General features: G+C 35.0%; 1 protein-coding gene across 1 annotated transcript; it reads right to left on the reverse strand.

Annotated features, from left to right (window-relative positions):
* Positions 1–881: 881 nt before the first annotated feature.
* LOC127933907 (tumor necrosis factor receptor superfamily member 19L-like) lies at positions 882–25,334 on the reverse strand. Its single transcript, XM_052531035.1, has 11 exons — positions 25,150–25,334; positions 15,019–15,093; positions 13,879–13,971; positions 13,221–13,405; positions 13,023–13,075; positions 11,642–11,878; positions 6,937–7,017; positions 6,765–6,843; positions 4,672–4,893; positions 3,509–3,680; positions 882–2,600 (listed from the first exon to the last, which is right to left on the reverse strand). The coding sequence occupies exons 2-11, from the start codon at positions 15,058–15,060 to the stop codon at positions 2,589–2,591; spliced, it is 1,176 nt and encodes a 391-aa protein (XP_052386995.1). The 5' UTR covers positions 15,061–15,093; positions 25,150–25,334; the 3' UTR covers positions 882–2,588.

Genomic DNA, 25,334 nt, shown 5'->3' on the forward strand with positions numbered 1-25,334 from the left:
TTTCAGTTATCTTAGTAAGTTTTGATGATGAGTTGATTTTGCAATCAAGGTCTTTGTGAAACGTACCGGAACGGTTCAGGATAATTTCATGTAATTTTTGAAGCCTTGCACAATCTACCAAATGCAACAGCTCATGTAGATTCTTGTTTCTTTACATCTATGGACTGATGAACACTAAACTATATCCTGGGAGAGGAAGATGCATGACACCAAAATGTACGTCAGAAGTTACGTTCACACTGCGAGCCAATTTGAACAACTACAATTGTTTTCATAGTTTATTTTTAGGTAGGACAAACATGGCAAAAATGTTTTTTTGTACTTAGTATTACATTTTTTAAAATCAAGATGTATTTAATTGCGAAGCAGAATTACTTAAGAACATAACAAATATCTGTCAGTGTGGAAAAAAATTAAAATAAACTTGATATAATAAGAAAGAAAATCCTAATTCTATGCATTTTTTTTTCTATTTTAATGTCACTATATATATATATATATATATATATATCTTCCCCAGTATTTTTTCCAGGACAAATGTCTTAACATTTCAAAATCAAGAAAAATTGTATTCAAAGGGTAACTTATTTTTCATACCCCATTGACAGATATTTTTTCTTGTTTAAATAATTATTTATTTTAATTTTGTAATGGAATGAAATAGGGATAGGGATGTAAAACGAAAAAAAATAAAATAAAAAAATAAAAATAATATATATATATATATATATATATATATATATATATATATATATATATATATATATATATATATATATATATATATATACTAAAAAAAATTATTTTTGCAGTGAATGACCAAAAGATCATCAGCAAATTTCATTATATGTTTTAATATAATATTTCATTACACAAACTTTAGGCTTCTGTTGCTAAATTTATGAATTTTTATTTTCAATGTTATGGTTGACAACATATAAGACATTAATATATATTTAAAAATATATATTTTTTGCACCTTTGTGTATAATAATTAAAAAAGTGCAGTAAGGTGCATCAACTATTTAAAAATTCATACAAAAACAAGAGTGCAGTTATTATGGATGTAAGTTTGATTTAAAAATCTCATCAATTTTGACAACACTGAAATCGCACATAAAAAATCTGATTGGAAACATATTTTCATTTATTTAAAAACTAACGTCCGATTCAGTATTGGTTTTCAAATTTGATTGACATTGAGCTGCAGCGTGAACGTCAGTCAGACGTTTATCACTTTTATCACATTAGTTTAGCTTATAGCATGAATTTCTCAGCAGTCTGCCCTTAGATTAGTGCCTTGCATCTGCCAAAGATATAAATGAATATATTTTATTCAGTTGCTTTGTTTTTTAGAGAAAAGCTTTAATCAAGCTGATGAGCTGAAGGTTGCTGTGCGTATCGGCTTGTTAGAGTCTGAGTTTGTTAATATATGAAATATTACATTCTATTGTCAAGGTCAAAACCTGTGAACACCTGAAAATGCTCATTTCTAAGCGATATTGCTGTTTTTTCTGTGCCATTCACATGAAAAAATTTTAAACGGTGGAACAATTAGCCGCCTTTTTTTTTCTTCAAAGAAATAAAAATGTTAACCGAAAATGTAAAACATTGTGGTCCCAAAAAGCATTTAAAAATGTTTGAATGCCATTGCATTGGATGACAAATATCAAACCAAGCATTTGTTTGAATAAACAGACTTCAGCACACTTTTCAAGCCAATCATTGAAATACAGCAACCCTAAACCTTACATGTGTGAATGTCATAATATTTGATTGCATTAACAATGAACATGTTTCGCTAATGACAGACTGTTTAAAAACATAATGTTTTCTTGGTTGTTTCTGATTTAGTGTCATTTAATCCAAAAATTCAAAATAAAAGTCCAAAATGAGGATTATGTGACAAAAAAAGCACATTCACTGTATTAGCAAATATTTTAGTTGGTGAGCTAGTGTAAACCATCTAATATTTTCATATATCCTGTACCATTGTTTGAATATATAAGTTATGCATGTAAAAACCACAGAATACTAATTTATATAAAAATTGCATATATAACTCATATACTGTATATGTGTATGAAATTAATAATGCGTGTTTTTGTATATTTTCTTTTATTTATTATTAACAAAACAAGGTGTTTGCAAACACTTTTGACCATGACTGTAGATATGCAACTCCTTTAAAATCTCAAATACTAAAAAAACCGAACTACAGTAAAAACAAAAGAACTGAAAAACGGCCAGAGATATAAATCAAACTAGTTTCTAATAATACTTAGTAATGTTTTCTAACTGGAGAGAATGTCTCACTGGTGTCTTGTTGTTCTGAGTGCTGTTTTCTTTAGTGTCTTGTGGAAGCACACATGCTTTCTACCCTTCGCTCTCCTATTATCTGCTAGCAGAGACAGAGCTTTTTAACAACATAGTTCTAAGACTTATGCAATAAATATGAATGTTTCCTGAGGTCTTGAAGTCGAGGCTCCTCAAGGAGGTGAATACTGACATCACCGTCACACGTCTGCCCGATCGCTCGGTCACTGATGATGTCACATGTCCCGTTTGTGGATGTCTTCCTCAGCCTTTCATATGTTCATCTGAGAAAGAGCGAGAAAGAATGGAAGAAGTGGTGTGAGATTAGCCACACAAATGAAAGGATATCCTGGATTTACATCTATCTACTACAGTACACAGTCATTTGTTGGTTAACAAATGCAAAAACGTTTCCAGCCACCAGAGGGAGCCAGACAAAATAATTTGACTCAGCATGAACTGAACCAGTGGAAAAACTGACTACAGGTTTGATGGAAAAAGGCTTAAGTTTAAGTAGAGGACAGTAAAAAAAAAAACACAAAAAACAACGGATTCTCACATTTGTCACCGTGGAGCACCACACAAACACAATTAACCCTCTATAGACCACATTATGTAAAAAAAATAAAATACTGATTTTATATAAATATATATTCATTGTTAATTAGTCAAAAACATAATTGGACTAAAATAAAACAGCTTTATAACAATTTTTCATACAAAATATATGGATATAAATGATAACTTCAAAAGTTCAAAACTGGTCAGTAATGTTTTTTTTTTATTTTTATTTTTTATGAAATACATTTATTTAAATATAACTTTTATTCAATGTGAATTTTTTTTATTGAAATTTTTGAACTCAGCATGATCAAATTAGATAATATAAGGCCTTTTTTGGAAATCAGCAGACTACGTTATTAAAAAAAAACTTTACAGTCTACAGTGTTCTTCTCTGGGTGTTCACTAATCTGGACTATTTAGCTATGACTAAAGAAATAATTATGAGTGTTTTCCACAAATGTGCCAGACTTCCTGTGGGGATTTTTATGCGTGGTTTTAGACAGTGAACTTCAGGCCAAGGCAGTAAAGGGAGAGAAGAGGAAGAGGAAACTACAAACCAAAAGGATTTATTATAGAAAACCAAACACACTTGGAGGAATATTCCTGTTCTGCTTGATTACTCACTCACCTCCTGTCTGGACTTTGAGGAGGCGGAGTTACAGGAAGAGGACACGCCCAGCAGGGAACACTCTTCCGCAGGCTCGGTGTGGCCGCTGTCCATGGAGTCCGTATCGCTCGCTTCCGGCTGGGTCACTTTCTTTGAAACAGACTTCATTTCAGGGATCTGAGCAACCTGAAACCTGCCAATTCACGTGTGGGTGACACAGAGGTCAGTGAGTCAGTGATGTGTCTCTCAGCAGAACTGAGTGTGTATGTGAGAATGAGAGCAAACCAACACACCTGATGATTTACAGGCCTGCTCCAAAACCTAGAGACTCTCTGAACTCTGACACTAGCACTGATATACTGATATAAGTTAATATATTCAAATATGCACAAAAATACACTAAACACGGTAATATTGGGTGAAACATTATTTAATTATTGCTAAGTTAGATAATATATATATATATATATATATATATATATATATTTTAATGTTTTCATATTACAATACTACTTTTTTTTTCCTCATTTTTTTGTGTGGATTCAGTCCATGTCCTATTTAATTTTTTAGCTAACTGCTATGCTTTCTGGGATCAATTCCTAAAAAAGTCATAAAATTTAAGTTAAAACTACTAAAATATACCATGGTTGGTAATTTAAATAAACCTGAAATTAAATAAAATAGAATTATTAGATGAAAAATGTAACTCATAAAGTTTTATTTAATAAATACAAATATATATATATATAGAGAGAGAGAGAGAGAGAGAGAGAGAGAGAGAGAGAGAGAGAGAGACAGAGAGAGAGAGAGGGAGAGAGAGAGAGACAGAGAGAGAGAGAGGGAGAGAGAGAGAGTATCAAAAGCACATACTGTAATAAAATTACTAATAGAAAATTGAAATTGAAGTAACTGAGGTATTTCAAAATATGAATGAATACTATAATACAATGTAAAAGCACTTAAATAATTAAAACATAACTAAATAACTACTGCAATTTCAAGACTGCCTAAGAATAAGCATCTTCAATTTTTGGGGGGGAAATGGTTTGGATGGGCTTTATACGGGAACTGCATTTATGATGTCTAATAACATTCACTAGGTGTTACTAAACAGAAGCGTAAATAAAGGCCCTTCTTCTCAGAATTCACATAATTGTATATTTTATCTTCTCTTTTTTTCTCACCTCCCTACAGACAGGATGTTGACCTCCGGCGTCTTGACCAGGTTCGTGGGGCTCTTGTGCGTGTCGATGGGCAGCAGCAGCTCGGGCCACTTCTTCTGACTGCAGCGGGAGCAGCAGAGGCCGGAGCGCGGCGCTAGCCCGTTTATAGTGTGCAAGTGATGCTGGTGAGAACACAGCCGCGGTAACGACCGGAACGGAGAGAAATGAGGAAGAGCCGGAAACCTGAGAGAGAGACACACAGACAGAGACTCTTACAAACTCATAGCCATACTGTGTGTATATATGTATATAAAACTCAAAGGACTGGGAAACAGTGCAAGCTTGTGATGCTCACATGAACATCTCAGCTCAATATGTTGCCTCTAAACAACACCTTACCAAATAGAAATCACCTAAACGATTCAGAACACCTTAATAATCACATAGCAACACCTTAAACTACTCAGAACACCTAAGAGTCAGTACTACAATCCAGTCCAAATCCAGTGTTTATTAATGCTTAGGCATGCCAACGAAGCTTGATTTTTGTCATACAGGAAGAGGCATGTTATCGTAGCAGTGCAGATGGTTCTTAAAATAAGTCTTGAAGTATATTCAGGTCTTCTGTGGACAGACTGAAAGCACATAAACCCAAAAACATAGATGTAGTCCTGATATCCACGCGCCCCCCTCCCACAGTTGCATTGTGATGATGTCAGGGTCCCTGAGCTCGCAGCAGCTGTGTAACGCAGAACTCTCGGCCTGGAATTAAAGGATAAGCAGACTGCACATGCTGTTATTTCAGCATCTATTTCAGATCTCTGTGCCAGTACATTTCCGAGAGGTCACTGTGTAGCTGTGATGATGTCAGAGAGATGTAGCAGGCTCGGTCTCTCTCATCACTGTTAGGATGCATTTGACATCATAAAATGCATAATTAAGACTCTGAAATATGATTGGATGTGCGGTAAAACAGTGCATATACAATAATGACCAAAACATAATAGCTGAACTTGTGATTTTTTTATTTTATCTCTCTCTCTGGTTTTAAGGGACCTTGACCTGACTGTGGTGATGCTGCAGTCAGATAATGAGCACACACTTCCTTCTTGATGATTTATAGCTCTCTCAGCGCAAACTAGGTGCAACCTCATTAACACAGGCACGATCTCTCCCTTAGCTCTTCTAACACTTGATTGACTTTTCTTTAAGGAGTTTACAAGAACGAGCTGCATCTTTAGCTCAGCTAATGTAACTGGGAATTCCTCTCAGAGCTCAATTTATTTGGTTACTGCTGGAGATGAGACATGCAACGACTCAAGCATGAACTGTTCATCTTCAGTCATATACACTAAGATTCAGAAGATGGGAGATTTTTTATTGTTTATGATAGAAGTTTCTTCTGATCACCAAAGCTGCATTTATTTGATTAAAATATGAAATATTATTAAATTTAAAACCATACTTTTCTACTTGAAATGAATATATTTAAAATGTAATATATATTCCTGTGAACACAAGCTTAATTTCCAGCATAATTTCTCTAGTCTCCAGTGTAATTTTTTTCAGGATTCTTTGATGAATAGCTCCAATAAGCAGCATTTTTCTTTGAAATAGAAATCTTTTGTAACATTATAAATGTTTGTCCTGTTTGCTGAATAAAAATATTAATTTCAGTATTCAATCTTATGTGTAAAATGTACATTTCACACTTTAAATCCTTGTAATTATCTCATAAGGCAACATTAAACCTATAATCTCATAAATGACATGCTTTAAAAATCGCTTGCTTTTTATTATTTACAATGGGGAATATTTAAAATAGCATTCGAGCAAACAAGTCACTCTCTACCTAGTTAGGGAATGTGAATATAAATTTACTGTAACTTTCTTAGGAACAGCAACATAATGAATACACGGTTTCATCTATCATCTATCTTAACATCTTAAAAATCCCATCGATTTAGGGACAAAAATATATTGTGTAATAAAAAATGCCAAAATATAATTGCATGGCTGTTAAGGAATATTTATGGACAATGCATTTTCTCAGTATAAAGTTAATTTTGGACTCTGTGTGTAAGTATTTCGAGCATGTTTCTGTATATTCCTACTTGATGGATGAACTCTTGTTGAGGGCCATCTGTTTATTCTCATATTCCAGCAGAAGTTCTTCCAGAGCAGCTGCATTTTCTGTAACACACAAACACATTAAGACACAATCAAACTCTGATCTCACAGTGTGATGTGTGATGTGAGTTCAGTGTGCCGAGAAACACCACACACCTTTCTTCTCTGTGATGATCCGCACCAGAATGCTGATGGTGTCTTCATCGGGGTCATCAATGATGTATGGACAAGAGTTTCCTGAAGAGAAAGAGCAAAAACTGAAGTTTATATACTTCCTGTTATATTTTATCTCAGAGTTTTTAAATAGAAGCCAAATAAATATATTAAAAAAATAAGACATAAATGTATGAATCGCAAGATCAAATGTCACAGTCCAGTTTCACCCCAATTTCCAAAAATAAATTATATTTTTAGAATTAACAAATTGTATTTTGGATTCAAAAAATGAGTTTATTATTTGTATTATTATTATTGTATTTTGTCCTGATAATTGGTAATTTAATAAATATTTTTTATAAAGATTAGCATATATGCAAATTATAATAAATACTGTATAAATATTTAACAATTTAAATGTGTTTTTTTTTCAATTTAAAAAAAGTTTTATTGTTTTATTTCAACATTACTGTTAACTAAAACTAATAAAAATATTTTTCTGTAATTAAAATGAAGCTGAAATAAATAAATACAAAATATTAGATGATAAACCTAAAATAATTATATATTGCCATGCCAATCCAACTGAAATATTAATACCTAACAATAAGTAAAAAGATAAATAAACAAAAATTCATGAAAGCTAAACAGAAATATAAAAAGTAATAAAAATGACAATTGCACAAAGCAAATTCACTTTACAACTTAAAATGAAATTAAAAAATAAAAAGTGAAAATACAAAGCTAATTAAATAAATGAATGCTATAATAGTATATATATATATATATATATATATATATATATATATATATATATATATATATATATATATATAATTCTAAAACAACAATGCTTCACAACTTGGGGGAACATTAACCTAAAAATAAGCTTCACTTTCTCACTTTCTTTGTGCAAATGACACATACTGTATACCTATGGGGTATTGTTGTGATGTCACCCCCATCATTAGTTGCTATTTTTAAGAGTTTAACAGCAAAGGGAAGCCACTGTGCTCCGTCCACATCCATACCAGTTAAAACACGCCAATTCACCATTAATCACCACAGGCAGAAGGGATCATAATACACCAAAAATGTTGTAACACCATTGCTGAACTCTGACTGTGACACACTTGTGGAGCATACAGAAGACTCAGTGTGCAGTTAACAGTGTCTCTATGGTAACTATATCCCAGAGTTCCACAGTGAGGCAGCTGCAGACGGAGAGAAGAGCTCACTCAGCGCTCTGCTACTGTATATTCACGTCAGCACTGCCGCACAGCCAAAGACACACATTAGAAACATATTCATGGATCTAATGAAGGACAAACGTCAAAATATCAGTGTTATTTACTGGAAAGAAAGACTGTTTTTAAGCAAAACATCTGACTTCACCTTCAGATGATTTAGTGAGGCTATTCTACAACAAAATTTCCCACTAGACTTGATGCAATGTATTGCAGAACAATTTTATCTAGTAGCTTCCATTTAATTTCAAACTTGCTGCAAGCCATAAAAAGGCTCTTTTTAGCTCTGTCATTATTGTACTAATACATTTATTGTGCTTGAAGTGTCTCGGCTGTGACAGGAGGATGCTGGGAAATGCATCTTTGACACCTTTATAGTTTTATCTCAGAAGAACAAGTGTGGCAAACGACATAAAGACAATGCTGACGCCACCTGAGCTGAATCATCTTCTTCATACCGCACCAGACCTCTCTTAGAAAGTAAAGCTGATAATCGAATGCTCGGACATCTATACGGATTCATCTCACAGCTGAAATGTCTATATCAGATTACTGTTCGACTGTTAGAATTATACAAGTGCTGGTCAAGGTAGAAGTGCTCGTGAATGCTTGAAAGCTGAAAGAATAACTTCTTACATAAACGGTGCACTATGTCACCCAGTGGGCTATTTTCTTCTTCTGAAGTATATAAGAACGATGTGAATCTGCTGTAGTTCACACTGACCACATTAGAACTAGAGAACATCTACTGTACAAGCAGAGAACCGACTGAATTATTGATCTAAGGAAAGGAGATACAGCAGGAGTGTTTTGAATGCTGCTCAAAGATAGATGAGGAAACGGGAGAACACTTAAGTGTCCACACAGCAATGCCCTGATGCACTGTAAGAGTTTTGCATGAGCAAAGAACCAAAAATCTGCATCTTTTATCATATTGATGGTGCTGCTATACTATAAAGTGATAATTCTCTCACAGTCGTGTACTGCTTTAAAGGAATACTTCACTCAAAAAAATGTATTTGCTGAAAGTTTTCTCACCCTCAGGACATCCAAGATGTAGATGAGTTTGTTTCTTCATCAGAATAGATTTGGAGAAATGTAGCATTGCATCCCTTGCTCACCAGTGGATCCTCTGCAGTGAATGGGTGCCGTCAGAATAAGAGTCCAAACAGCTGATAAAAACATCACAATAATCCACACCACTTAACATCTGGTGAAGCAGAAAGCTGCATGCTTGTAAGAAACAAATCCATCAAGATGTTTTAACATTAAACCATCACTTCTAACAAAAATATGATTCCAGAATCCACAATAATGCTTAATCTAGTGAAAAAGTCAATCTCTGTTGTCCCCTCAGACTGTTTTGGATTATAAACAGTACTTGATCCGTGCATATTTCTCTCCTGATACACTGGAAAAGCATTGTTATAGATAAAAGACTAAAATCACCTTAATCATGGCTTTTTGTTCTTAAAATCATGCAACGTTTAATTTCTCCAGATGTTAACTGACGGACTGTAGTGGTGTGGATTACTTGTGGATTACTGTGATGTTTTTATCAGCTGTTTGGACTCTCATTCTGACGGCACCCATTCACTGCAGAGGATCCATTAGTGAGCAAGTGATATAACACAACATTTCTTAAAATCTGATGTAGAAACAAGCTCATATACATCTTGGATATCCTGATGGTGAGTACATTTTCAGGTGAACTCTTCCTTTTATCACCATGCACAGCCTCTTGGGGCTTACATGATTAACTTCATTATTCTACGGCAAACAATTAATTATGCTGGCTGACATCTTGAACAAAACCTTGAATCCAGTTCTGCTGCTCCGCTTATTCAGCTGTAAAACACGCTGTGATTGAGGTGTCATATACCTGGAGATGTACCCGCTTTACAGGCCGAACCTGAATCATCATACACTAGCGCTACTGTAAATGAAACACTGAGCTCATCACAACAGCAGCGGATCCACCCAATAATTCACATACACTACACACAAAGGAGAACAGAGAACAGCATAAATCAAACTCAGGTCGAGTGAGTTTTAACAGACAGCAGGCGAGCCGTATGGAGCTGTTTGCATCATTAATATTCTGTAGGTGTGTGCTGGACTGTTTTGTATGTTTGACTTTCAGGGAGTTGTGATTACAGGGGTTTCTTTAAAAGGTTCATATCAAATTTGATATGATAAAAGACTCAAAACATCTTCCACAGTCCAGAAAGTGCATTTATTGAAACCAGCTTACAAAAACAAGACGTTCTAAAAATCCACAAATTTCTGATGTCAAATGAATGCATTTAAATATTTGATAACTATTAAGAGAAAAATCTGAGATGGTGGAACATGATGTCTTTTTGGTCCGATCAGAATACTGTATGTCCTGTTAAAGTAATATAATCTAAAGTTTGGGGTCAGTAAGATTTTTTATGTTTTTGAATTACGTCTCTTATGCTCACTGAGGCTGCATTTATTGCATCAAAAATACAGTAAAATTGGTAATATTCTGAAATATTATTAACATTTTAAACAGCTTTTGTCTATGTGAATATATTTAAACATGAAATTTATTCATGTGATGCATGCAGAATTTTCATAAATCATTCTAATTTGCTGGTCACAAAATATATTTTTGATTATTATCAATGTTGAAAACAGTTGTGCTGCTTCATATTTTTATGGAAACCATGAAACACTTTTATTTTCCAACAGAGGAAGACAGTTTAAGTAGAGGAGGAATACTGATGGCTGCATTACCACCTCAGATGTGCATTATTTTCTCAACCACATCTCAAAGCATTGTTCAGATGTTTTTTATTTCAAGAAATTTGCCATCTTCCTGTCATTAAAACATGCTTGTTGAACTTGTTTCTTACGCACCTCATCCAAAGCTTTCCATTGCTAATTCCAATTCCTAATGTCTTTTAAGATCTAATAACGAAGGCTTGAGATTAATGCATTTTATAACTTCTAGATTAATGCAGTTATAAATGCAGTCTAATAAATAGATCGAGTGATTAAGTGCATGTGAATTACCTGAGTCTGTGCGTCTCTCAACATCATTACTAAAAGTGAATCTTTAAGTTGAACTGCTTCAAGAACAGTAACGTCACCACCTCGCTACTGAGAAATGGCACGTAGCTTTTAAGGCGTGAAAGTATTTCATTGACAAACTTGCGGGTCAACGCTGACAAGAAGTTTCTGTGCATGAGTGTGTGTGCCTGTACCTGTATGTGTGTGTGTGAAAGTGATCAGGAGAAAAAAGCGTGCTTTCTGTAGATTTGTTATATTTATTTGGTCAGTGTCTTTTGGGCTTTTGGGTCTTTTGCTGTTGTTGGTAGCCCGTAGTATAAAAATTTGTAACTATTTCTCTTCATGACCCCCCCCCCCCCACTTCGAAGTGCTTAGAATATCTATGCATAAATCTGTCCCTGTGTAATTGTGTGCAATACCTTCTTTCTGCGGAGTGCCAGCTTCTGCGTCCACCCCGTCTTTCTCGGCGTTGCAGCGGAAGCCCTTCTTCTTGAGCAGGTTACAGATGAGAATCCCCAGCAGGCCCATCACACAGAAGATGGGCACCAGAGCAAACACGGCATACTCTGTGCTCTTCTCCTCTGGACCCTGAACACTGGTGGCGTTCCTGATGGAGGTGCTCTTACCAACATTACGTCTGCGCCGGCTGTATGGCTCTGTAGATTGAATACAGGTGACATAATTACCAATGAAACAATTCTAGGCTCAAAATATGCAAAAGGGGCAATTAAATGTAAATAATCATGTAATAATATATGTACATTATATACAGTACAGACCAAAAGTTTGGAAACATTACTATTTTTAATGTTTTTGAAAGAAGTTTCTTGTGCTCATCAAGCCTGCATTTATTTGATCAAAAATACAGAAAAAAATGTAATATTGTGATATATTATTACAATTTAAAATAATTGTTTTTAAATGTATTATACTTTAAATTATCATTTATTTCTGTGATGCAAAGCTGAATTTTTAGGATCATTATCACATGATCCTTTAGAAATTATTCTAATATGATGATTCATATCATTATCAAGTTGGAAACAGTTCTGCTGCTTAATATTTTTTCAGAACATGTGATTCTTTTTTAGAATACTTTGATGAATAAAAAGTAAAAAAAAAAAAAAGAAGCTATGTTTTTAAAATATAAATATTTTGTAATAACAATATACACTACTGGTCAGGAATTTGGGGTCAGTAAATTGTTTTTTTCTTTCTTTTTTTTAGTACAATTTATTCAGCAAGGATGTGTTAACTTGATAAAAAGTAATAGTAAAGAAAATATATTATTAGAATATATATTATTAGAATTTTTTTTCTTTTATTTTGAATAAATGCAGTTATTTTTACCCTTTTATTGATCTAATATATTAGACAGCAGAACTGTTTCCAACACTCATAATAAATCAGAATATCAGAATGATTTCTAAATGATCATGTGATCGACTGATGTTACATGTGACACTGAAGGCTGGAGGAATGATGCTGAAAATTCAGCTTTGCATCACAGGAATAAATTATTTTTTAAAAGTATATTCAAATAGAAAACTATTATTTTAAATTGTAATAATATTTCACAATATTACAGTTTTTTCTGTATTTTTGATCAAATAAATGCAGGCTTGATGAGCAGAAGAAACTTCTTTCAAAAAGATTAAAAATTGTAATGTTTCCAAACTTTTGGTCTGTACTGTATGTGATATGAGTAAACCGATCAGATAGAGGGGTGCTGCCTTCACTTTTCTAGGATTGCTGTGTATCTTCCATACAGCACTGATGTATGAAATGCTGAACACTTACTCCTGACGCAGGCGTGGAGGGTGGAGGACTTCCGTGTAGCAGCAGGGTGAAACCTGAAAAATATGTCAGTTCAGCGATAAGCCTCCTCTACGCTTTCCATTTCATTCAGTTTTGGAAAGTTTGTGGGACTAGAAAAACACATCTGTTGTGAAATCAAAGTGATGCAGGGATGAAGACTTAATATTTTTTGCTCTTTACCCGGGAAGGCATCCTCCACACACAGCGTCAGAGAGTGAGGTCGGTGCGGTCGAGATCCAGCGCTTCAGTGTCCCGCAGGAGAGATGTGGGCGGCACGGCTCAGTGTCATGGGTATCAGAGAAGCTGCCTGCTGGGCAAGTCCGGCACAATCCGGTCTCACCGGGACTCTCAACTTCCCCACAAGCCTTAAAGAAACAAATACACACCACTAAGATTGTGCGAAAGAAGAACAATCTGTTATGTCTCTCATTCTGGAATGAAATGTGTTTTAGAAAAGATCAAGATCAATAAATAAACAAATGAATATATTAATATATATATATTCATATATGTGTGTGCACTTGGTATTAAAATAAGATTGAAAACAGTAATGACAATTTACGGGGAAAGTGTACTTGGTTGTACAATGGAAAAAATCTCAATGGGCCCAATACTTTTTTTTTTTTTTTACATTTTCTATTGAAATGTTCCCTGGACATTTTTTCATGAGATATACTCACTAGACTGCACTTTATAGGTTTGAAAAAAAAATCTTTAATGTACATAAATGCAATAATAAACTAAACAGGAGTGAATTCCCTGGACAGAGATCGTAATGTAGGACGTAGTGGAACAGAGAAATGTTTATGGACTGTGTTTTGGTGTTGTAATCTCTCACCGAGGTGGGCTCTTGTCCGGCTGGACAGAGAGGACACACACACCCGTCCTCCCACCGACACTGCGCCGCTAATGTCCCACATAACTCCAGCAGCTACAGAGACACACACAAATGACAGCAGTCAGTGTTTAAACTTTATAAATACTAGTACAACACATTGGCTAAAACACAGGAGAGTAGAGTAAAGTGTAGTTTAAGGCAAGACACTACAGGTGAAGAGGGTATCACCATATATTCCTCAGTTGAAGTTTAGTCATATATTACTAGTTTTCTGGAATGTTATGTTGAAATATTCAAAAAAGGTATCATTTAGCTGAATATGCACAAATATGCATACATTTCCTGAACAGAAATCTGAACATTGGATAAAGCCAGATCCCATTTTTGGATTTTTGGATATTCCTTTCTATCACATAAGAAATGACCAATTACCATTTTTTAAGTAACTTTTTAAATCAGTCAAATTATATATTTTTAGAAACCCCTCTTTAAAAACCTTCATAATAAAGACTATGATTCACAATACCTTCATAAAATAGAAGAATACTGGATTATGTTATAAAAAAATAAAATAGAAATAAAAAATAAACTTAAGTGTTTCTACTGAGAAATTTCACATTTAATTCAATGTATCACTTACTGTTTCTCTGTAAATGTAAAATCTTTGAGTGAAATTTGTTTCTACACAAAACTGTTTTCAGTGTAGATTTCTGGCTTGAGAAAAAAACTCATTTTGAAACTCTCAAATGTGTTTCTTAATTGAAATCTACAGATGCAAATACTGTAGATTAAGTTTAATAACAAATAATAAACACTTAAATTTGTATTTTGTAAGTTTCTTGCCACTAGTCTAAGAGAAGACAAGTTATAAAAGCAAACTAGCTTAACATTTCACAATATGGCACAGTGTAGCAATTTATAGTATACATTACAGAATAAGATGCATAAGATTGCACTGATGGAAGGGACATTCAAAGAAGTGTGAGAAGAAACACAGTTCTGAGAGAAACCACACTGTAATATCCCTCCTGTATCACTGCTGACTTCAGCACAACGCAGTTATCACAGGTTCACACACACACACACACACACACACACACACACACTCTCTCTCTCTTTAATGAAGAGTCTGATACTTACGATCAGACAGACAGGAGCTGAGCAGTAAAGGTGGTTCTTCATCTTCTTCAAAATATTCTTCTATACTCATGTAATCTGAAAAGGATACGGCAGGAACTCAATGACACGGGCAGCAAATATAACATCATCAGCATCAGCAGAAACCACCAAAACCACACAATGCCAAAGACAAGTAAACAGCAATTAGATACTCTTGTGATGGGCAAAGTGGGATTGTACTTGTACAGAAGTGATCTATAAGCTAAAGCGTGGTATAAATAGTTAGCTGAACTAAAGCAGGCCTGTGGTTTGGGGCAGGACTGCTTTTCTTGGCCTATTTTTAGACCACATATGCCAGAAACCACTCACTGGATCTACTGGAGCGAGAGAGTGAGAGGAATGGTTCTCTGATGAGAAGGTCATGAAGTCATAGTGGAGTATAACATCACTGTTGAGCTACTGCTCAAAAAGCCCTCGTACAAACAATATCAAGATCTAAACCAGACCCTGAGATGCCAGCTGTGGATCTCAGACTCTCTTCACAAATAAAAGAGTCTGGAGACCAGACTTTAGATGGAGTTTCTCATATCTCTGATTTTGTATCAAAGGAAATGATTGGTTTTCTCACATGTCCAATCTCGTTTAATAAGAGATCTCAGCAAGGTCTCAAAATTTGCTTCAGTGTGTTAATTAAAAGTCACATACTTAATATGCAAATTCATTAAATTTACTAGCAATTTCTCAGTGAAAATTTCCCAGGGCTTTGAATAAGCTTTTTTTTTTTTTTTTTAAGATAGTTTTGAAGACAATATTATAACTACTTAATGAACATTATATAAAACTGTAAAGTTAGGTAAACTACACTGTACAAAAAAAAAAAAAAAAAAGAAAATGAATGAATATTAATAAAAATAAATTTTAATTTAAGTAATTTACAGATATTTCCTTTCACCTTAAATCACAATGCAATGCGATACATCATTTAAAAAAACGAAGCAACACCTGTGGAAAATCAATATGAAAATACTTCATATCATAATTGTTTTCAGACTTTTCTTAGAGTGTTAAGTCATTTAAAACTAGACAAATTTATCTGAAAAAGCAAAATTCTGTAAGATAAGACATTTTTGGTCTACTTATTTGCTAGTTTGCTATATGTGTTAGACATCTGTTTTCTAATACAAAACTATATACTACATATCTAAATATCATTAACTTTTTTAAACTTTATAAAACAATGATAAATATAACACTTCTTCATCCAGTTCCACAGCAGACATGGAAAAGATAAATAAAGAACAGCATCATCTCTAAGACAACCAGACGCCTGTGATGCTTTGATCTCGTCGCCATGACAACAGAACACACACAGGTGCCACTGAGAGACACACTTACCCCAGGGTGGTTCTGTGCTCTGTTGCCCTGGTAACAGCTGAGGATGCTCTGCTCACTATGATGACGTCTGCTATCTGTCCAACTGTACCTGTCTGCATCACGCTGTCATTCCTTATACTGCCACTCAAAACCACGACTCCTCCCACCACCCGAGACAGGCCCCTCCCCCTTTACCACAATCCTCCAATCGCATGAGTTTACTGATGATTGTGGTGGAGAGTTTATTTTCCAAATGAATGTTTTCTAAACCCAAGTGAAGAATATAAAACATGAATGAATAAAAAGATAAAAAGTCTGTCTGCAAGACATTTTGGCCCGTGCTGGCACAGCAAAAGTTCATTACCTACTCTACACATATATCTGTAATCATATATCGTTCTTGACAAATGACAGGGCATTTGGGAGAAATGTTCTAAGAATGAACAAACACCCACCTCCTCCTCCTCCTCTGCCGCCCCGGCCGCCCACCCACAAACCATCACACAGAAACGGCTCGTCCTTGGCATTTCAAGATCAGCTGCCAGTCAGAAGTGCCCCATGCCTACTTAAATTTAGCTCTTTCATTAAAAAGCAATAAAGGCCCAACGAACAGTAATTACAAGTTCTTACAGATCTATGTCCGTACTGTCCAATTTCTCCATTCCGTGGCTTTGGGAGCACATGGAAAAATGGCACAAAGTAAATAAAAAAACAACAAACATAAAACAATCACCTAGAATTTTCCAGTTTCGGATCGGTCATGTTAAAAATTTGAAAACGATGAAGGGGTTGCCCTGGCCTGACTTTAGGGAGCGTGGCGTTTTGCAGCTCGCGTCCTGCCAGCATGCTGCTCCAGGATCCACACTCGAGTCCTAGACCTGAATCAAGCCATAACACAAAACAAAGCCAGAGTCCCGGTCCAAGAGTACAGCTCTGTTCTACAGCCAAACCTTCAGACCAGAAACCACAGTCTAGCCATCGCTAGACTGACACATTCTTGCTGAGCCTTCAGAAGTATTGATTAGCTAAAATATATGGACAGACTTCAAATACAATTCAAAATAAATGTTTTCTATTTTTAATATATTGCAAAATGTAATTTATTCCTATGATCGAAGCTGATTTTTCAGCATCATTCCTCAAATCTTCAGTGTCATGATCTTCAGAAATCATTTTAATATGCTGATTTGCTGCTTTTATAATTATTATATATGTTTAAGATTCGTTGATGAATAGAAAGTTCAAAATATATTTTTTTTAATTTTCATTGTTTTAAAATATTTGTCAAACTAAATTCTTTACTGTTACTTTTGAGAGAACTATTTCCTCCTTGATGAATAAAAGCATTAAAAAACCCTGTTGACCTTATTAAAGATTTCAAGCCATGTGAGCTTGTCTTGTAAATCCTGTCAGCAAGTTTTGATGCTGACGTACTATATGACCACATGTCACTTCCTGTTCTCACTCTGAAAGTTCAAAACCGCCGTCTTTCTTCAAATCCCCACCAGCCTGACGATGCTGACAGATATAGCCTAAGATTTTATTAACCAGACACTTTCCATTTTCCTACCCTCATTTTCACTCCCTCCATCTCTCTCTCTCTCTCTGTTCCTTCAAATGAACGGACCACACTTTGTTTTGAGCTGCTAAAAGCATGTTATGTCGTATGTCTTGCTTGTTTCAAGATACGTGCCAGCCACGTGCGGTGACCGGTGACCACCACAATCCCTCTGTCACCAGGGGTGTGGAACGTTACACAAAAATTACAGCGTCCAAAGAGGGACAAACCTCATCAGACAATGGGATGAAAAGGGAGTTTCTGCTCATGAAGCTGTATTGGGCTTCCTTTTATATTGCTTCTGAACAAATGAGCATCCAGAGCTATGATAATACTGAGTAGAGAACAGCAGCACTGATGGTAGGACAGGACGATCTGTTAATTAGTGTTTTGGAAACCTGTGTGAAAACAGTCATTATTTATGCAAATTCATTTTTTAATGCTATTGCCACAAAAATCAAGCTCTTCAGCTTCAAGGGCGCAAAATCTTTTAAAATGTATTTGTAATATAACATAGCACACATATATATATATATTATGCAATTAATGCAAAATGCAGCACAGGGACATTAGTAGTGTCAGAACTTCTATTGAGTGCAATGCATGTACTTTTGCAACTGTTTGTATCTGCGGTGTTTATTTACATTAGTAAACACAAGCTGGCGGTAACCATGTCAATGCTGGGAATGTAAACGGACCCAGTGAGAAAGAACGTCACTGGTGTAGGATTCCACTCGTTTGATTGACAGGCTGACATCACCACCTGCGAGGGAACAGACTCTGTGTTTGCTTGCAGACTATCACAGCATCCAACAAACATTTCACTATCTATAATAGAAAAAGAGAAGGAAATAATTTCTTACAGAAGGAAACGTAAAAAATGAAAGGAGGAAAAAGGACATCATAAGATGCTTGAACCTAATAAACCTAATAAAGCACACAAAGCAGGAATCTCTGTCAAAACATTGCTGAGATCATTCTGGCAAATAAATGGTAATGTAAACCATATGTTAAGTGATTCCACATTGCCAACAACTGAGATTCTCACAGCTTGATCTGCAAAAAAGAAAAGAAAAGAAAAGAAATAGTGCAGCTGTAAAATGCAAACAGCCAAACCCTTGTGAAAACAAAGTGTGCTTAGTGTGCACTTGAAGTACACTTCAAATCTCAGAAGTATTTAAAAACCGTACTTGCAGATAATATCAAATTATGAAACAAAATGCCACTTTCATAACTTTGTTTTTTAACATAGTAAAAATTCCACTTTGTAGTTATATAAAAGTTGTAAAAGTTTTACTTTAAAGTACGTTAAATCACGTTTTAATATAATATAATATAAATCATAGTGCTGTGCTTTGAACTTATTTTGAGGTGTTGTCTCACTAAAATGCAAGTAAAATAGCCTACATGATTTTAATTTGAACTGTAATGTGTTATTCGTTTTATATTGTAAATTACAAATGTGGCATTACAAAATGTTTAATTCACAACATACACATTTCCACAGAAATTACATTACATTTTAGTTTACTCCAAATGTAATTTATGGAATTTAAAATGTTTATTGTAAATAAATAAAAAATATTAAATCAGTGTTTCTAATTAAAAAAAAACATGTTTAACTCAATATTTTACTTTTACTTTTTTAAAAAAAAAATTTCAGTGTGTTTCAGAGAACAAATAATTATAAAACTACATATAGATGTACTTAGTAACTCTTAAGTTCAGCTAATTAAATTGAATATAAAAAACTACTATTAAATATTACATATTAAACTATAATACATTTTCATTTAAATACAAGTAACAATAAAATATTTATTTCAAATAAAGTATATTGCTTTTTTTCATAATAAGTACTCTTTGCTGCTACTTTTTCACAATGGAATGCCTGCTGGAAAACGAGAAGAAAAGTGAGAGATGTGGTGTGAGACTAGCTCATTTCATCAGGTTGGAAATTAAATCATCAGGAAAACACTTCCTCGATGTGGATGAATCCCACTTCCTGAGGGGGAATTCCATTCTCAGTTTTGTATTGGCAAGAATGTTAAATTCACCCGAATGCCATTGACAAAGAGCAGTTTTATGACACTTCTGATGGAATATATTTTCATATTATAATTTGTAAACAAAAGAAGCATATTTGCTAACTCTTCCAAGAAAGCCAAATGTCTAGAATAAGGGGGGTCACTCACGACCGTTGACTTTAGATCAATTCGTATCCCAAATCCACTGGTCACGTCTTGTTCTCTGAACCTGTGATTATCCTCCACTACAAGAATGTCATATTACCCACTCTACCCATGCTAATCATTGGATGTCGACCTTTGTGGAGGGTGTAGGCCTGAGTCATGTGGCCATGCATCTGATGGAGAGGGGACTTCCTGTCACATGTCCATCTATGCCCTCTAATAACACCCTGAATGTGGACCAAATGTGGCTCTGTCACCAAGTGCTGTATCATCACATCCTGAATAGCAATATGTTCCCTTTGTGTTGGTCTTTGTGGTCACAGCTAGTGTTAAAACGAACATGCCGGAGCTCAGTAGTGCTAGTGATGCCAAGAGCCTGGGTTTAGTTCCTAGTGGACACATTGTAAAATACACAAACAAGACTCACAGTGCTCTTCAAAATGCTAGTAATTCTAATTCAGGAAAAGAACTGTTCTCTTGAGTCAAATCTTTGTGATGAATTAGCTGAAATGGTTCACAAAACAATGGACCAAGAATGATTTGTTCACAAACCAGACTGAATTAGTTCTCATATAAACAAACCACTGAATCATTGAACCAAGAATAAGTTGTTCACAAAACAGTCTGAATCATTCAGAGAAGATCAAAATTCAACAACGGAGTCCTTAAACCAATGATGATTCATTCACAAATCAGACTAAATTGCTTGAAGCAGCTCCCAGATAAAAAACAAACAAACAAACAAACAAACAAACAAACAAAAAAAACACTGGCTATTTTGACCTAAGAATAATTAATTAAGATTGCAGGTCTCAAAAACAACAACCTGACCATATTTATATATTTTTTTACAATTCAAATTGATTCACTTTGAATTGATTCAGTGCTAAAATCAAAACTCACTGACTAAATGAATCATAAAAATTTGTTCACAAACCATACTGAATCTCTCTAATTTCTCTAAAAATACAACCAACCTACTCATCGTACCAAAAATGATTAATTCACAAATCAGAGGGAATCCTTCAGGGGTTCTTGGGTCTACAATTAAAAACGTTTGAAGCAAAAAAAGTAAAAACTTTTTCAGACACGAGATGCAAATTAATAATAATAATTTAAAAAAAACACAATAAAGGGCCTGCATACGACTTTTTGGCACATGTAAAAAGCCATAAAAGAATCACTGAATATTTTTTTTAAACTAATTTATTGACCTTCTTATCAAAAGACTAAGCAAATAGTGTTACAGAACAGCCATTTCAACATTTCATAATTCGCAGAAATATCATAATGTGCCTTTAATGATCAGTCACACAACTCAATGTATCACAGCAGCGGAGTCAGAAGCCACAGGCACACAGAGTAAATCCCTGCTGATCTGAGGTCAGAGTGTCAGCGTGCCAGAAGCACCCAAACCGCACAGAGGTCAACACGGACACAGCAGCCAACGCAGGTAGATGTCTGCACGCGAGGGACGGAAAGTATACAGTAAATTGGGCTGTTTCTGGCTAAACGGTCCACCAACACAAATAATAAAGCTTTAATTAAACCATTGATTCCTGCATCCAGCCGTGGAGGGTTTGAATTCTGTCCAAACGTTTGCTTCATAATTTCAGAGGAGCGTGCCCAATGTCAGAGCGCAATGAATCCTGCCAACCAAAGTCTACTTCAAAATTGGTGCTGTCGCTCCAGTATGGGTCAAGCAAAGAGCATGGCTAATTACAGATAACAGACCTAGCAAGACCTCTCGGGCTTCTGGGCAGAGTTGGTTCTTGTTTGGACTGCAGAGTCACACTAACAGAATCAGGATTGTCAAATAATCTCTATAAAAACTAAACTATGCAAGCATGTGGAAAATGCACAGCCAGCTATGTGAGAACATGAACATAAGTCTTGTTTATATGAAAACATTCTGCCACAGTCTGGCACTTGTGCAGATTAATTTGTCTGAACAATGTGTCTCTCGAGTAGAAGATCCTCTAATCTTTCATTATAAATAATCAGCTTTACGCAAAGTTCATTGTAAAGACACAATTTTAGAAAAAAAGTCCTGCTCAGAACCACTTCAGCTCCTAGTATCAAAGAACCCATTGTAATCGCTGTGTAAATGCATTTATGCCACCTCTGAGCAGCATTAAACAGTCTGTGGAAAGATAATCAAATGCCTCTTAAATGCCAAATTTGAAGAGTGAATTTTATTGTATTAAGTCAATCTTAATACAATAACTTATGCCATTTTTACAGTGTAAATGTGGCACAGAAGCTCCTCTGAAGTGCAATTTAGTTATCTTAACACAGCCTGTTAATGCTGCTCAGAGGTGGCATAAATGCATTTACACTGCAGTTTAATTGTATACTTTTAAACTAAGGGTTAAGGTGGGTGAGAGCAGGCATAATTAAGTAATTCTTTTTTGCATCATTTTGCTTTGCACCGAATTTTAAGCAGGCACAGAGCTCTGTGCCTTCTGTGTGTAAAGACACAAAGCCACATAAAAGCCAGACTAAACTATTCCACCTCAGCCCCTTAGATTCAAAGTACTAAGTTACAGTTGCTTTGTAGATGCATTTATGCCACCTCTGAGCAGCATTAAAACGGTGGTGTAAAGACACCTAAATGCTTCAAAAGTGCTTCAAATTTACAGTGCAAAGGTGTTTCTGAAGTAGCATTTAGACATATATACAGACAGCTTAATGTTGCTCAGAGCTGGCATGAATGCATTTGCACAGCAATTACAATACTAGGGGCTGAGGTGGGTCTGAGCAGGCATAATTTAGTCTGGATTTTATGCACTGAATTTTGAGCAGGCACAGAACATCCTCAACTCGGCTGAGTAAAGGCACCAATTAGTGGTCTGTTTATTAACTGCCTAATGCACATTGCACGCAAAAATGCTAATAATTAGCTGAAATCAATTCTAATGAGACTGACTGTCTTTGTCCAACTTCCACTACCAAGTAATTCACATATTCTGCCTCTAATGCCTTGCTGTGTACAGTAGGGCGGATCAGAATTAAAGGTGGATTAAAAATTGCAAAGTATGTAAAGTGGTGCAGACTTAAAGTATATTACAGATATATTGCCAAATATATTACAATGTCAGAGTGAGTCTGCTGGCCCCTCCGATGACAAACATCGCCTGTATTAGAGTCATGCATTTAATCACACTGCCTGGAAGTTACTAAAGCATGTGTATGGCTCATAAAGAAGGCAATGCTGAACAGGCTAATAATAGTGCAGATTTATTTCAAACGTAAGCATAAAACTTAGTCTTAATGCCTGAGAACTAAAACTTGGCAAATAGATCCTGCTTTATAATAGTCCAGGCTGTGTGCCAGTGCTGCGTATCACTATAATATTCATGGAGGGTTCACAAAAGATGTTAATTATAACAACAAAGATGGGCCTTGTAACTTAAAGTCTTTTAAATAGGAATGTTGGGATATATCCAACAACCTCTGGTGCCTATACATTTATGTTATACAGTGTTTTATAACACAGCATTTTTGTTTATTGTAAAGACTATAAATTATGCATGCAGCAAATACATGTGTTTCCAGCCGGTATAAACCGCAGCTGGCACGGTGCGTGCCAAAGTCTGGAGCCAGAATGTGTGTGTATGTGTGTGTGTGTGTGTGAGAGAGAGAGAGAGAGAGAGAAAGAGAAGCTGACTAGTGGGCGACATATTATGCTGAGCAGTATTTAAACATGCTCGCTGTTTTCTCTTAGTTAACTGAGTTCGCTGGAAAAGAGCAGAACAATTTGTGGTACTTTAAAGAGCTGAAGTGGATGACACCACGACAGGAGGTAAATGATGGTAATACATTATTGTGTTATGCTTCGTTTCGTAAAACCAATAAATGCTGTTCCTCATATATCAGATTCTGTGGAAAATGTAACAAGTATGAGATGTTTATAGACCAGCCATAAATGATTTTGGTAAGTTTACAACATACAGTAAAACACAATGATCCTGCAATGATACATTTTGTTTTGGTGCATAATGCAATAATAAAATATAGGTACTATCTAAAATATAAATATAAAAAAAAAATTGTTTATGCATTTGTAATAGTATTCTCATGTAAGGGTAACACTTCATAATGAATATATACAAACTATAAATAATATTTCCCTTTACAACAATGTACCATGGTACAGTACAGCTATCGTTATTGCTGTATAAACTTTTTTAGGTAATAAAATAATATTACAATATTATGTAATACAATAAATGTATAAAGCTTTCAGAACGTTTATCATTGTTGATTTCCCTTCTTCCTCAGTGACTTTGGTGGTTAAAAAGTTATTTTAGAAGCCAATAAACAGCAAATAAATAGAATTTTGTCAAAAAAGATAATGGTACAAGGTAATTTTTTTTTATTTAAAGATTATGCACATTCAAATATGTTTTTATGCAATTATTAAAATAATTGAATCAACGCTGAATCATCAGTTTCAGCATTATACAGTAATTATATAATATTTGTAAACGTTTTCAATGAAAGTCATGACGGTATATAGCTAGTGTTGTCAAGACCTGTTAAATCGTATTTTATTCGTCTGTAAAGGAGGAATTATAATCATAATACAGAGTAGTAACTTAAAAGTAGTTTCAATATCGAGCTTTCTTAAATAATGAAAATCAAAGGTCATGAATATTCAGACATTGGATTTATAAAATAACAATATTTTAGTGTTTTAAAAAAGTGACGACACTGTTTTACAGCAGTTGGAGTGAATGAAAGTATCATAGTGCATAAAAATATCACGCCACAGCAACTCAACACATTTCTTTTGTCTCCTATATCGAACGTTTCATTAGAGAAATATCATCAAAACTCTACAAACACCAGCATACTGAAGTACAGCTCAGTACAGTATATCCACACTCGTCTCAGTATCCCTCATACCCTACAATTCAGAACACAACCCGATCCATAAGTTACTGAAAACACACCGGCAGAAATGCCGCATCCGCACCGCAACTGTCCCATCACACAGTCAATAAAGTTCATGTCTTTTCTTACCTGTTTTACTGTGATATCATAAGTGTTCGATAATCATCATATGCTGGATATGTGATCTATAATTACACACAGAAAGGGAGAGAGACACAGAACCGCAGAGACGAGCAGGAGATCCAACATGTGAACCGAGTCACTAACACAGAGACGCGTCACTGCGCGTGCACCTCCCATCCGGCCGTGCGCGC

The sequence above is a fragment of the Carassius gibelio genome, chromosome A18 (genome assembly GCF_023724105.1).
Source record: "Carassius gibelio isolate Cgi1373 ecotype wild population from Czech Republic chromosome A18, carGib1.2-hapl.c, whole genome shotgun sequence".
Classification (NCBI taxonomy): Eukaryota; Metazoa; Chordata; class Actinopteri; order Cypriniformes; family Cyprinidae; genus Carassius; species Carassius gibelio.